At 33.0% G+C, this 15,425-nt stretch overlaps 1 protein-coding gene across 6 annotated transcripts; it reads left to right on the top strand.

Annotated features, from left to right (window-relative positions):
• The first annotated feature begins 1,579 nt into the window (after positions 1 to 1,579).
• LOC109827362 (translation initiation factor eIF-2B subunit gamma) lies at positions 1,580 to 14,761 on the top strand. Of its 6 annotated transcripts, none has more exons than XR_002243408.1 (15): positions 1,580 to 1,793; positions 1,878 to 1,973; positions 2,062 to 2,139; positions 4,344 to 4,424; positions 4,506 to 4,725; positions 4,803 to 4,861; positions 7,586 to 7,635; positions 7,748 to 7,835; positions 7,917 to 8,171; positions 8,265 to 8,357; positions 8,912 to 9,016; positions 9,233 to 9,291; positions 12,195 to 12,265; positions 12,385 to 12,455; positions 14,499 to 14,761. XR_002243408.1 is itself a non-coding variant. In XM_020394359.1 (15 exons), exons 1-14 carry the CDS (start codon positions 1,728 to 1,730, stop codon positions 12,442 to 12,444), a joined length of 1,365 nt encoding a protein of 454 aa, XP_020249948.1. In that variant the 5' UTR covers positions 1,580 to 1,727; the 3' UTR covers positions 12,445 to 12,455; positions 14,499 to 14,761. The 6 variants fall into 6 exon arrangements, 4 of the variants coding, with proteins under 4 accessions (XP_020249948.1, XP_020249946.1, XP_020249950.1 ...); XR_002243407.1 differs by having other exon boundaries at positions 9,159 to 9,275; XM_020394359.1 differs by having other exon boundaries at positions 9,233 to 9,275.
• Positions 14,762 to 15,425: the final 664 nt, after the last annotated feature.

The raw sequence follows: 15,425 nt of genomic DNA, 5'->3' as shown, positions 1-15,425 counted from the left end.
TGCATCGTGAAGGACCATCCTTCAGCCATCTTGAGGTTGAAGAGAGTTTTGACTAGATGCACCTTGTTTGCTGCCGACGGTTGCTCGTACATCTTCGCGAGCGCTTCCATAAGCCCCACCGTCGTCTTCTCCTTCAGAATATTATGGGCTACTGATTTGGCGAACGACAACCGGATTTGTCCTAGAGCCTTCCTATCCAGTACCTCCCAATCACCATCTGACTCCTCTTTCTTCTGCCCATTTTCCTTGCCCATCAGCGGGCGATACAAGTCCTTCTGGTACAGATAGTCCTCCATCTGCGACTTCCAGTAGATGAAGTCTGAACCGTCAAACTTCTCAATCTTAGATTTGATTTCCTCTGTCATGGCTCTCACACAAATTGCTGAACGAAGCTCTGATACCAGTTGTTGGGGATTCGAAACAATCAATCGAATCCTTGCCCTTCCGGACCTTGTGTTGAAAGTAGGAAAGTAGGAATAATACCACAAATAAAGATCCAACCTTACAAAAATAGTAAAGGAGACGAACACACAGATTTAACGAGGTTCGGCAACGTGCCTACGTCCTCGGGAGCCACACCACACAATCTCTTTTATTAATTGAAGAAGAATACAAGCTCTCAAACTAGGGTTTTATCTCTCTGAGATTCTCTCTCTTTTTTGCAGTCAAAAAGCTCTCTTTTTCGTGTCTTACAAACCCTAAAAACGTTTGGGTATTTATAACAAACCCCAGCCAAACAGGATTCCTAAATAAAATAGGAAACATGGAATCTGCGTCGTGGTCGACCGCTTTACCAAAGTCGGTCGACCGGTCAGAACGACGAAATCCTACAGGGTCTCGTGCACGATCTCGGTCGACCGCAGAGACCACTCCGGTCGACCGGCCAGAGCGAAAGTTTCTTCTCAGTTTCCTGCAGTGCACGCGGTCGATCGGATCTGCCACTGCGGTCGACTGCACACTCTTCTGACTGTTTTCTTCGTCTTTTCGATTGCAGCTTCGGGTCTACACACTTAGAATAACATAGAATGTAGAGAAGAGTACTACGAGCAAACTATAACTAGTAGCATTAGGGTGCAGTAGTAAGATCGCGCAAAAGTTTATTGTAGAGGGAAGGTCGAATGTTTCGAGAAAGTGAAAAGTTAGGACACAGTATGTGGTTTTTACACATGACCTTAAAGTACTTGGCTTGATTATTTGGGAGCTTTTAAATAACATAGAAAAAAAACTTTGCTAAATGCAATCACATATATCCTTTTTCACACCTTTAAAACTATTTAGGATTGACAACCCCTTATATTCGGTGGAGAATAATTAATAAATCAGATAATTTTTTGCGCACAATTATTTTTTTTCGTTGAGGGAAAATCTTAGCACAGCATGATGATCCTCGTGCTGAAGCCCAACTTCGATCCGGAGACTTCCCAATTCAACATACAGTTGTTACTATAACTAAAAGTGGGTTGATTTTTGTAAATAAATCTTAAGTGGTCCATTTTCATAATTTAAGTACTGGAATTTTTTTTGTCAGTAAAATTGTCCTTATTTAAGAAAAAAAACCAAAAAAATCCCAAAAAAAAGAAAAAGCCAAACCCTGTGCTTCTCTCGTCCAACTCCCGTCCTTGTCCGCGACTGTAAACTCCCAACATCCCCAAATCCTTAATGTCCCCAAAACCCTAAACAAAATTTAAAACCGTAGCAACATCAGAAGCCAGAGAATCACCGAGAAAATGGATTTCCAAGTAGTCGTCCTCGCCGGCGGCTACTCCAAAAACCTCGCCCCTCTAATCTCCAATGTCCTCCATCAATCTCCTGACCCTTTCTCATTTCTTCTCTTTTCAATTCAATTCAATCTGATTTCCAGTTGGTTTCAATTGCAGGAAGTACCAAAACCGCTGCTCCCTGTAGCGAACCGCCCCGTGCTCTCCTACGTCCTCGAGCTCCTCGAAGCCAGCAACCTCAAAGATCTCATCGTCGTAAGCTCCTAGTTCTTCTTTGATGGATTCTTGCTTAAAGTTAATTTCTTGATGAATTAGCGTTTTGATTTGTCTCTGCTCTTTTTAGGTTGTGGAGGGATCTGATGCTGCTCTCCGCGTTGGTGGGTGGATCTCCAGCGCCTATGTTGATCGGCTTCATGTTGAGGTTTGATTTAAAGTTGGATTTGGAATGAATCTTGATTAGAATATATTCTTGGGCTCTAGAGTTTGTCCTTTTTTCTTTTCTGGAGTTGGGCATCTTCAATTAGGATTGCAGACCAGGTGTTTGTTGAAATGGTTAACTGTTAGTAGAGTTTCCTGTGTTCTTGAAAATCAGTTTGCTAAGTGTTTTGTGAAGATACACCAAATACACGTGAGGAAAAGGATTATAACAAATTGAAATACGTGATTATAGTTTTTATTGTGCTAAACTTTCGATTTCCAACCTTTAAAGCCATAATGTAATGCTTGAAAACTCAAAATTAAGTCTATTTTGAAAACATGCATCATCTATTTTTTGTGTTGCTCGAGACTAGTTTTGGCAGTCAACATTGTAAACGCACCCTAAATTATACACAAACTGGATTGCAGTTTGGGTTGGTGGGTTATGGGGGAGTGAATATGTAATTCTTCTATATCTATACTACTATAAGAAGAGGATTGGGGTGTTAAAACTTTTAATTTCCTTCTTTACCCTCTCAAATTTTGATAAATTCTAATTATACCATTATCTCTAATTAATATTTCATTAAATAAATATGACCTCTTATTAGTTATGCACTTTCTCATCTTTCTAAATAATTATAATTATCAATAATAATATAACTATTAATTGTTTAAATAAGATAATTTATGAAATAAGTATACACGATTATTAGTGGTAACCAATTAAATTATTATAATAATTATTTATGAATTATAATAAAATAATTAAAATAATTGTATAAATAGAATAATATATTACTAAATACTATTAAGAATTATACTATAGTTCAATGAGCAATAAAATAAATAGAATAAAATTTGAATCACATAAATAATGTAATTATTTTAATAATATCACATAAGTTATGACTTGCACTATTTATTTATTATTATATAATTAAATAAATAAAGTACTATTATTTTTATAGTATTTTCTCAAAGATTATTACCTCATACTCAATAATTTGTACTTGATAATGATTGAAAGCTAACCTTTCTTAAAAAAATTAGTTAATATTAATAATAGTACTATTAATTGTTAGTGAGAGTATAATAAAAATTTATAAAATATTTATAGTACTAATTTTTTTAAGAGCATAGCTAAAAAAATTAAATTAGACAAATATTTTATCGAATATAGATAGTATAATTATTTTAATAGTATTACTTGAACAAAAATCATAATATTATATAAGGTAAATTCCAGTAAACCCCTATGAACTTTTAGCATTTTGCAGTAAATAAACCCTATAAACTTTCGAAATCACACTAAACCCCTAATAACTTTTGTAGAAAGCCCTCAATATCTTTTAGATAAATTACATCAAACCCCCACTAATTTTCAAAATACCTTTTTATGCCATTTTCTAGTTCGAATTTATAGGGGTTATTTGCAAAATTTAGAAGGTTACTGGGGGTCTTCTTTGAAGTAGAAAATTCATTAGGGGTTTAGTATAATTTTGAAAGTTCATATGGGCTGAAAGTTCATAAGGGTTTAGTGTAATTTACCCTATTAAGTAATTATAATGAGAAGTAACTATTACAATATGTTACAGGTATCAAGCATAACTATTTAGGGAACATCATGAAAAAACTAGCAAGATTAATGTAACTTAGTTAATTTAGAGTTAAGTTAATAACTTCCAAGTTGGAGGGGCATATTTAAGAGAACGTATAGAATTGGCAGTTTTATTTAAGAACAATTTTAGATTGGGGACTTATTTAAAAAAATGTTAACACTGGGCGATCATTATAAGAAAATAATTCAATTACAATAACAACATGATAATAATTAATTAATAGATTTCCTTTTAAGCAATCTTATTATACGATTTTATTTATTAACACATAGTTTTACTATTTAATAAAAAATTCAAAACTTAAAACATGTACATTCACGTGCAAAGCACGTGCATGATACTAGTTTGTCATAAAACAAAGTTGATCTGTGATATTTGAAATGATTTGAAGTTAGTATTTTTCAATATCTTGTAGATTTTGGAGGTATACGCAATCTAAGAATTGCATGTTTTTATTTTGTTTGTTTCCATATGTTTAATCATCCCTGTGTTTCATGATGTTGCTTATGTTCTCATTAGATTATAAGTTGGTTTGGTTGTTGAAAAGAATGAAAATCGATCTATTGCTCATTTGCTCTTACTGTAGGTGGCTGCGGTCCCTGAGGATGTTGGAACTGCTGGTGCATTACGGGCTGTGGCCCATCATCTAACTGCAAATGATGTTCTGGTGAAAGAATTCAACCTTCAGAGCTCAATTTACCTCTAAAGATTAAAAATTTTCTTGTAATGAATTTCATATTCTTTGTAGATAGTGAGTGGTGACCTTGTCTCTGATGTGCCACCTGGTGCTGTGGCAGCTACTCATAGAAGAAATGGTGCAGCAGTTACTGCCCTACTGTGTAATACTCCTGTCAGTGGACCTGCTGAGACTGGATCCTCTGGTGGGAAGGACAAAGCAAAAAAACCAGCCAGGCATAATATTGTGGGGTTGGATCCCACGAAGCAATTTTTGTTACATCTAGCAGCAGGTTTTGCTTCTTGGAACTGTCATGTATTTTCTAACTAGGCATTTGTTTTTGTTTCTCATTAAGTCCCCTAAATCTAGGTGCTGAGATTCATAAAGATATTCGGGTGCAAAAGAGCATACTTCAGGCTGTTGGACAGGTATGATTGCTGTCTAATGTCTTTTGTTTTTTTTCCCATAAAGGTTATGCATATAATTTTCTGTTTACCTGTCACAATATAAGGGTCGTTCTAACAATTTTGTTTTTTCATTTGTAATTTTTATCACTGTCTGGGAAAATTTCAAAGTCATCCATGGTTTCTTAACATGCAAGAATTATGAAAAACATCTTCATAATAAGGCCTTTTTGTATAACTTTTACTCTTTCTTTTCATCATGATAACAAATTGACATCAGTTGAATCTTAAAAATAAAAAGCATACTATAGAAAAGGAAAATTGCATTTTAACAACTCATCTTGTAAACATTATTTAGATATTTTTAATTTTTATATTCTTATGAATAGTCTCTTATTGATGTTCACAACAAATCCAGGCAGCTCAGAGAGTCTTCTATCAGTTGGGCTCTAACTCGATTCCCTTACCTGACAAATACATGCGAGTATCTGGAAACTTCATTATGCTAAATCCAGTATCATGGCCAAGTTCACAAACTATTTGACGGTCGTGTTGGGTACTATGATACTGAAAGCCAGAACCTAAAAAAAAACGTAGTTTCAAATTAAGGTGGTATGTTTACTTTAAATCATTAAAACAACTGTGAAGCCTTCTGAGCAATGAGGCTTCCACTTCGTCTGAATAGTTGAAGTAGGACAATCTCGAATTTTATTGTTTCTAGATGTTGGATTTGAACTATGGACTATCAATATTGAAATCTATTCTGGATTTGTTTTTAGATGGGAGCAAGTCCCTTCGTGCTAGGATTCTTGTGGGATGGATGGGTATAATGGGTCATGCTAATCCAAATTGAAAGTTCATTGACAGTTTATACTATCAAACATATATTGGATGTTGTAGTCTGTGTTAATCTACATTGTCTTAGCTATTATTTAGGGAATTAGGTGTAAGACTTTTTGATCATGTACATGATAAAATGACGGTTGTCTCAGTTTAGATGTTAATAGTTTCTCTCAATCAGCACAGAAAGTAAGGAATGGGATATCATTTTCGAACTAACTGTAACCAATGGTACACTGACTAATACCTAGATAGACTAAATCAGTTAGAAGTTAATTTTGGACAAAATTTAAATTTCTTTTCAAATTTTTTGAATTTCTATTATTTTTTATTTTATTGCAAATTGCTGCCATATATTATGCTGGAAACTTGTTGATTTGAACAACTTTACTTTGAGTCAGGTTCAATCATTTTAAGAGAGTAATTATTGTTTAGGAGTTTAATTTTTTTGTCTTCAAAGAGAAACAGAAGAACTGTGGATTACCTTTTTATCTTGAGGGTTCCACTTATTTTATTATTGAATGCAAAAAATAGGAGTGCAGCATCAGTTCTAGATAAGGTCTGTTCTATTTTCTACCTATATATATATGCGGAAATAATGTGTATGAGGTGTGGCTCATTTATCTAAATGAGCTACCGAGAAATGAGCTTGTGGTAAGGCCTGCCCGACTTGTCACATCAAAGTTGTGGGTCTCACTACCTCTGTCTCTTGGTAACTCATTTTTTTCTCTCTCTCTCTCTCTCTATATATATAAACTAAATTTTTAAAAAGAACATGCTAACTCTTTATTTCAAATACTTTTCAAGTCTTTTGATCAATTTATTTTTCAAAAATATATACAAATATAACTATATATAAAAAATTTATTAGTATTTTTATTTTTATTATTTTTTATATTATTATTATTTTTAACTCTTTCTTCCTTGGTGATTTTTTTCTATATTTTAAGATATTTTAATCATGATAAATAGAGCGGATCGTCAAAATTATGTTATATGCAATCAATTTTATATAGGAAAATATGATTCTAAGGAGCCACCTTAGATTGAATCTAAGAATGCACCTTCAAAATTACGTTATATGCAATCAATTTACTTGATCCACTCTGTTCATTTCGATGTATATGTTTTGGATGGTATATAAAATGAAAAATTAGGCATATTGGATTATATTTACTCATGCATCAAGTGATTGTAAAAATCATGATGTTTCAGTACTTCTAACACATATTTTTCATCGTCTCTTTAGTTGTATTCTCATAAAACTATTAATTTTACAATCACTTGATGCATGAGTAAGTATAATCCAATATGCCTAATTGTTTATTTTATATACCATCCAAAACATATAGATTGAAATGAACGAAGCGGATCAAGTAAATTGATTGCATATAATGTAGTTTTGAAGGTGCATCCAGATTGAATCTATGGTGCCTCCTTATATATATATATATATAATTTAATGGTTAAATCAAAACTTGTATTGAGAGGTTCACTGAGAGTGGATGATCAAACAATAGGGCAGACAAGTTATCTTTCTTCATACTTTGACATAGATCAGACATGTACGAGAAGCATAAATAAAACGAAAAAACAGGTTATTTGATGCAAACCTGTAGGTCTACTCCTTTTTTTAAATTTGGTTTAACTTGTAAAAACAGTTCACTAGGGCCATATGATTAACTTATTGGTGCAAGAAGGATAAGTAGATGCATCTGATTGAGAATTTTAAACCAGATTGATTAAATTATTAGGGCTATTTGAGATGGTCCTGGTATTATTGGAGAAAGAATGAAAATTTTCAAACCAGATTGATAGTTGTGTCTGATCTCTTGGTGATTGTCATGTGACTTTGCCCATCCACATGATAAACCAATTTCTAACCAAACAAAATTATTGGGTGTACAGATGGAAATTCGTGCTGATCTCATGGATGCTCATATGTATGCATTTAAAAGGTTTGACATTATTTATTATCTATGAAATCTTATTTTCCCCTCTTTTGCTTCTTTTTCTCTCACGTATGTTGTAAATGCTTCTGATGCATTATTGATGAAAATTGTTTAACAGGAGCATTTTGCAAGAGGTTTTGGATCAAAAGGACATGTTTCATAGCATAAGACATGATGTACTGCCATATTTAGTGAGGACCCAGCTGGTATGATAAGTGGTATTTATGCCTATGATTCACAGTTAATTTTGTCATCCTAAATAATTGAGTACTTAAAATCTGTGTCAGAGATCTCAAGTCTCAACAAATGGAGGACAGAATGGACAAGATGTTTGGAATGGCACACTTTCTTCTCAGAACAACTTGGTATGGCTTTCCCAACACCGAGAGATTGCTCCCTCTGCTTTTCAAGAAAATGTCTTGGCTCCTAATGGATCAGACTCTGCTCAAAGAACACATAAATGCTGTGCTTATATCGCTAACAAAAGCAAGTACTGTGTTCGTTTAAATTCTATTCAAGCTTTCAGTGATATCAATCGTGATGTAAGATATGGACCTCTTATGCTTTCTTCTCCTTTTAGTTTATTATTTTTCATTTTGATTCACTTGGCATTATGGTTTATCATCTAAATGTAGGTTATTGGAGATGCTAGTCACCTTTCTGGTTATTCTTTCTCTCCACAAAACAATATTGTTCATCCATCAGCAGAGCTTGGATCTAAAACTACTGTGAGATAAACATTTATACTTTTCCTTATTAAAGTGTGTATCTAGACGCATCTTCTTGTGTTTGTTTATCATTATTAAACATTTTTGTTTCTGGTGAATTTCGAGTATTTGAATCTTTTGGGAAGAGATAAGAAAAATCTATATCCTGTGTTTATTGCCTAGTTATAATTATCTAACTATGTACACCCTGTAAAATGTACCCATTAATTCTAAAAAAAAATTATGCATAATTGGCCTAGTTCAATTATATACTGCCATTTTTCAGAAGGTTATTCCTTGGTTAAATGATATGGACCATACATTTCAATTTGCCTACGAGGATTTTCATTTTGCTTGCTGCTTGATTTTCACTACTTGAGTTCGTATAATTTCAATTTGACATACAATTATTTGGTGTTTCTTGAGATTATCATCTTTTTCTCCTTCTTGATTAAGCATTTTATTAATTTTTCATCACACATTTTCTTTCTTGAAATGACAGTTTAGTTCTTTTAGTAGATGTTTATAATTTTTTCCCTTGCCGTGTATAATTATTTATCATCTTGATGGTTTAGGTTGGGCCGCACTGCATGCTCGCAGAATGTTCAACATTGGGTGACAAGTGCAGTGTAAAACGATCTGTCATTGGTCGCCACTGCAGAATTGGTTCAAACGTAAAGGTAGCACTTAGATACATGATGAGCTGGAAAATATTGTGTTTAGCACTTCATTATGATTATTAATGCTGATCTCAGTTCATAGTACTGGTCAAACTTACTATTTTTTTAATTAGTTTAATGTCAAATTTCTTTGAAATTACAGATTGTTAATTCTGTTGTGATGAACCATGTCACTGTAGAAGATGGGTGTTTGATTCAAGGTTCCATTATTTGCAGCAACGTGCAGCTTCAAGAGCGTGTTATTTTAAAAGACTGTCAGGTTTTCTTCCTAACTTGTAGGTGTTGCTCACTCTCGAGCATCTCCATATGCTCTCTACTGCTGAATATAATTGGGTGCTGCTAGGTTGTGCACAATGCCTTTTTTCCTTTCTATTATAGCAGATAGTTAACCATACAAGTCAAAACACCTGCTCCACTTGCATGCACTTGAAATACTAAGGGTCAGAAGACCAATTGATCTTAATGAGGTCAATCATTTATAGGTAAGTTTCTGGAAAGTTTTAACGACATAAGTAGGGAACCACTGCTGCTCACCCGAAGCAATGGTCAAACCTTTTCAGGGATAAATTAAAGGCTCAGGTCCCTGATACACTCTTAAAGATTAATTGACCTGCCCTTTTATGTTGTTATTGTCTTGACTGATCTTTTCACGCTTTTGTTTGGAGAGCCTTCTCTCCATCTAACGTGAATGCCAGGTAACTGTGTACACATAATTTCCATGGTAGTTAGGGCTCTAAGTACTTCTGCTTCGAGTTTATCAAGATAAAGCCTGATACGGTACCCATGGCTTCAAATTAACCAGTTTGACTTGAATCAGATAATCCTACTGGAGTTGGTACAAAAACAATAAATCAGATCCGGACAATAATACAAAGTTTGTAGATATATAGTTGGTTTACTAACTGGTCGAATTCGAGCCACATGTAATCTAAGCTTGGGCCCATGTTGATAACTAGAAAAAAATGTAAAATTGCTAAGAAGAGTATAAACATAGAAGTGCACATGGGAATTTCTTTTTTGTTTGAAGTATAAAATAATTTATTAATTGAAATATTACATTGTTTTTAGTTACTGGATATCAGCTATCATGTTATATATGATTTTTACAATTTACAGCGGTTATGAAAAGTTATCCCATATATCCTCTACTTATTTTATTTAAAAAATGAATATTATTATTATTTGTAACTTTCTTAAGATGCCAGTATACATGGTTTTAAATATCGGCCGATAATCCGATATTATCGCCGAGTTATCGGATTTGGGAGCTTTCCGCTAGGATAAGTAGGATTTTTAATCGGTTATCGTTTTTTGAAGTTTATCGGCGAGTTATCGGCGATAAAGACACTTATCGGCCGATAAGTAGGCTCTAAATATCGGCTTTATCGGCCGATAAGTAGGATTTGAGAGCTTTTACTTTTTTTTGAATTTGCTCTTTGAATGTTTACAAATTATGAGATATTTGTTGCTTTTAGAACTTGGTTGATTGGTAATTAGCTAATGTTTGTTTATGGATATTGATAATGGCTCATAACTACTAAATATCAACTTAGTAAGTTAGTTTATAAATCTCATGATTAAACAATAATTATGTAGATGCGTAGATGGTTTTTCATTCTTGATGTTATCTTATTATTTGCTTGTTTATTATTCCATTTTGACTAACATTATATTTTTTTCAAGCTTATGTTTGTTTATTATTTGCTAGTATATTACTCCGATAAATACTACTTATCCCCATTGTTTTAAATATCCCCGACATGGCCCGATATATCCCCCAATATATCCTTTTACAGGGCTTGCCGCAACCGATATGGTCTTTAAATATCCTTTACCGCTTTTTGGCTATTTTGAGTGATAAATCCCCGATATGGCCGATATATTAGCCGATATGTGGACCAATATATCTTTTTATATAGCTTGTTGCAAAGTAATATACCGTGTTTGGAATTTTTGGGCGAGATATCAAGATTTTCCCATTTTATCAAATGACATTTTGCTCTAAAAAAAGCAGATCGAATGTTGTAACGTTGCTTTGCACTTTTGTTTGTTTTAGAAGGTTGATTAGTGATCCTAAACATATATTATTCATATTTTGTATGCTTAAATTTCATTAGATATGTTGAGATTATATTTTAATGCATTATACTATGTATGCAAACATTCATTATGGCATTCCGATATTTAGCACATATCCCCGATATTTCCCCGATATCCGCAATCCGATATGAATTTTGGCCATCCGATATTTCCCCGATATCCGATATTTAAAACCTTGCTTATCCCCGATTTCCGCTATCCGATAAGGATTTTGACCGTCCGATAAATCCCCGATAACCGACATTTAAAACCTTGCCAGTATATGAAATCAGATATTTTGATCCGGAATCATTGAGACTTCTGAAACCACCAAAAACATGGAAACCTATATCCATGAAGGTATTACATATCAATAGTTCGGCCAAGTTTGAATTGTTTATTCCTTCTCTTTGTGTTAACCTGGATGCGTTTAGTGGTTGTTGTTTCTCAGATGTTTTGCTAGAAGTATTCTACTAGAAGTAATTACTTTAATATGTGAAATATTTTAGTTGCATCGTAAACATGTGAAATATTGAGTTTATAATTACTTAAATTATAAGAAAATAAGTGGTAAAACACTTGTTGCTTGCTTGGGTTGAATCACATCACTTCAACCACATGGTTCTATAATTACAAAATAAAAGTGTTATTTTTATGTAATTATGATATGTTTTTTGAATGGATTATTTAGTAATGAATATTTAGACATAAAAAGAGATCAATTTTAATATAAATTAATTAATATAGAACTTCAATTTTAACATGACAGTTTGAGATTTAAAAATCCTTTATTTTTATTTTTCTATCATATATTTTCTTCTAGATTTTATAGCTTTTACTAATATAACTCTTATTCAAAAAAATTATTTGAATCTAAAACAGCTTTGGAACCAGTTTATCAGCTCTTAATTAATATATAGACCATTACTGAAAAGTTCTGTTTGGGATAGGTTGTTCAGGTATTTTAAGATTTGAACGTGATAAATATTTGCTCCTAACAGCAACTATCTTATTAAGTGCTTGCTTCTTGTTTTTCATTTTATTTCTTTGAAGTTTGTCTAATTGTTCTGTTTTTTCTTTTAATTTTCCATAAAACTAGATTGGACCGGGTTATGTTGTTACGTCAGGAAGCGAGCACAAGTCGGAGTCTTTAGCAAAGAAGTAATTTTTGTAAGTTATTCTTAGCTGTGCTGTTTCCTTTTTTATGTGCATGTGTGAACCATACACATGTATGGTTTGGAAGATAGTCTAACTTTTCTGTTCTTTCTGCTACTTTCCCCTTCAACTAGGTTGGTTCAGGTTACTTGTTACATCAGCTAGTGATCACAAGTCAAAATACTTTTGCATGAGAGTGGTGCTTGTAAGTTGCTATTTCCTATTTTTTGATGTTCATATGCTTAAACATAATTTTGTGGGGCTACACCAAATGTGTGAATTGTTTGAAAGAAATCCATGTATCCATTTACATTCTTCTCGCCAATGATAGAGTTTTTCCCCACTTTTGATTCCATACTTCTTAGTGCCAGAGAAGAACCCTCAGCTATCCGGTTCTTGTTTTTTTTTAAATTTTTTTTGTGTGTGTGTGTTTCCCACTTTTTTTTTTTTGTGGCGGGGGGTGGAATTAGGTTTTTGAAAATTCCGAATACCATTATATGGTCTGTATGTGGTACCCAACACAACTTGTGGATATTACCAGGTCCATATGCTGTACATTATTCTCATCAAATTTTTCTTACCTGTTCATATGTTGGATTATCGAATCTGTGAAAAAATAGATTGCTTTTGCAGCCTTAGTTGGATTGTCTTTGATCATTGTGACAATTTTATGTAATTTTATACATGAATTTCAGTTAGCGTACACATGCTCACATCTTACCTACAAAATTCTCGTAGTTGCTTACTATTTTCTGAATGTATGCTTAATGGCTTCCTTTTCTAGGCCCCTATATATTCTTACTTGCGAAGTGTGTCTATGTTATTTTTTTAGCACGTGGATTTGGTTCTCAAAGATTCCTAAGTGAGAATTTTATGCAACTAATCTTTTGTGGATAACAGGAACTGCCCTAAACCTGTAAACCACCCTATCCATATCTAGGAGTTTAGGCTACCTGGGTACAATTACCCTTCAGCGTCCACCTCAGATTTCATTTCAAGAATCACCCAACCTAAATACCAATGGCTGCAAAAAAAAAAAAAAAAAAAAAAGTTTCATTTCAAGAATCACCCAACCTAAATACCAATGGCTGCAAAAAAAAAAAAAAAAAATCAAGACTAAAGCTGCTCAGCGAGCTTTGTTCACATGGTCTCACACTTCTTTTGCTTGTAGGAGGGGTTGTCATACTAATCTCCCTATCTTTAGAATAATGTTAGGCAAGAGAACTTTGATGTAGGCTCAATATGTAATGACTAGTTATCCATAGCAAGTAGATGCTAGCAGCAGTTTATATAGGTTCATCACAACCCATTTGAGGCCTAAAGATAGTTGTGAGAATATCAGAGGTAGAATTTGGAGCTGTGATTTGTGCTGATGATGAGAAAAATAGGAATAACTGTAGTCTCAATATGAGCAATAAATGTATTGTAGATGATGAAAATGAAGTTGCCATTAAGATTGCTTCCTGAGTGACTACGAGGACAAGATTCTTGCTGAACCATACACTTCAGTACAAGAGAAAAAGATTAAGCTTCATGCCAAATAGCATACACTTCTTAAATAAATGTTTAAGTAAACTCATTTCCTTTCTTTTCAAATCTATCACGTCTCTGCTTTTTATGCATATATTTCTTAGGTAATTCCTTTTGCATAGTAAATTAATAACTGATAATGTATAGGGGGTTTTCATAGAAACGACCCTTATAATTGGAGGATTATACAGAAACCAGTTTCAAAATTCAATTTATGCAAAAATTAATAATTGATAATGTATAGATTTTTTTTTTCAATAGAAACCACCCTTCAAATAGGAGGATTATACGAAAACCAATATCAAAGTTCAATTTATGCAAAAACCACTTTTAAAGGGGGGTTCCGACTGCAATCAATCACCTTGTCCTATTTTCTGATGAAATTCAACTGAATTCCCAAAATACCCTTAAAACACGAGTCAGGCACTAGATTTGGTTAAGAAGACATGCCACGTGCCAGGCACGTGTGTTTAAGGGTATATTGGGAATTTCAGTTGAAATTTTATTAGAAAATAGGTCAAAGTGGTTGATTGCAATCGGAACCCCTTCGAAGGTGGTTTCTGAAGTAATAATCATTTGAAAGTGGTTTTCATAATATCATCACCTCATTGAAAGGTCGCTTATGTGGAAAAAACCCTACCGTGTAATATGAGCTGAAGTCTTCTTACTAATCACCAAATCTTATTTGTACTTCGATTTGTTTTTTTTTTTTTTGCAGGTTGATATTTAAGTAAATTTTAGGTTTTTTTTGGCAAAGATTCTCAGTGCAGTGTGTAGATCATTTTGTCAGCATGTATTCAAAAGGTTGTATGTTCAACATTTTGTGAGTAGATGATCCAGTTCGGGAAAAGACTAGAAATTTATCTAGAACAAAGAGAGTTGTTTTGTATTGCAGTTATAGTATTATTGTTTTCTAGCTTCAGATATATCATTTGTGATATTAAACAGTATGCAATATTTTTGCTGATCTCATTTTGATTATAGCCGGGTCTTTTTCCCATTTTCGTAATTTTTGTTAGCAGAGCATTCTCATCAAAAATATGTTGTGTTCTTTGGGAAAACTTTTTGTGCTCCTTGGAACAAATTGTTTCATGATTTGTTTGCTTTGCAAGTCTATTGGAGAAACTGCATTACTATGTATCTAGGTTGACATTTTATGCAACTGTTTTCAGTTTTATGTTAATGGGCGCATCTAGTATGTCACCGTCTGGTATGTAAACTCTAAATTATTATTATTATTTTGAAACACTCTTTTTCGGCTCAATATGACGACAAAGACTATACATGTTGAAGAAACCGATCGTCTTTCCAAGGATGGTTAAAAAACCACCCTCGTTATATAACGTATGTTCTAGACTGCGTTAACTTTCTTCTGGTTAAATACATGATTTTTCTTAAGAATAAATATTATATATAATATAATCGAAATCGTATTAATTTCAAAGTACATAGAAGAAATTTTCTAGTTCGATATAATATATATATATAATATAGATATATCTATTATTATATATATATGAGAAAAATGCAGAACTGGTACCCCCCAAAAATGCAAAAAAAAAAAAAAAAAAAAACAAAAAAAAAAAAAAACAAAAAAAAACAAAAAAAAAAAAAAAAAAAAAAAAAAAAAAAAAAAAAAAAAAAT

Source organism: Asparagus officinalis, unplaced genomic scaffold (genome assembly GCF_001876935.1).
Source record: "Asparagus officinalis unplaced genomic scaffold, Aspof.V1 AsparagusV1_Un162, whole genome shotgun sequence".
NCBI classification, from domain to species: Eukaryota; Viridiplantae; Streptophyta; class Magnoliopsida; order Asparagales; family Asparagaceae; genus Asparagus; species Asparagus officinalis.
Note: the sequence above shows the minus strand (reverse complement) of the source record. Positions and strands in the feature narration are given on the sequence as shown.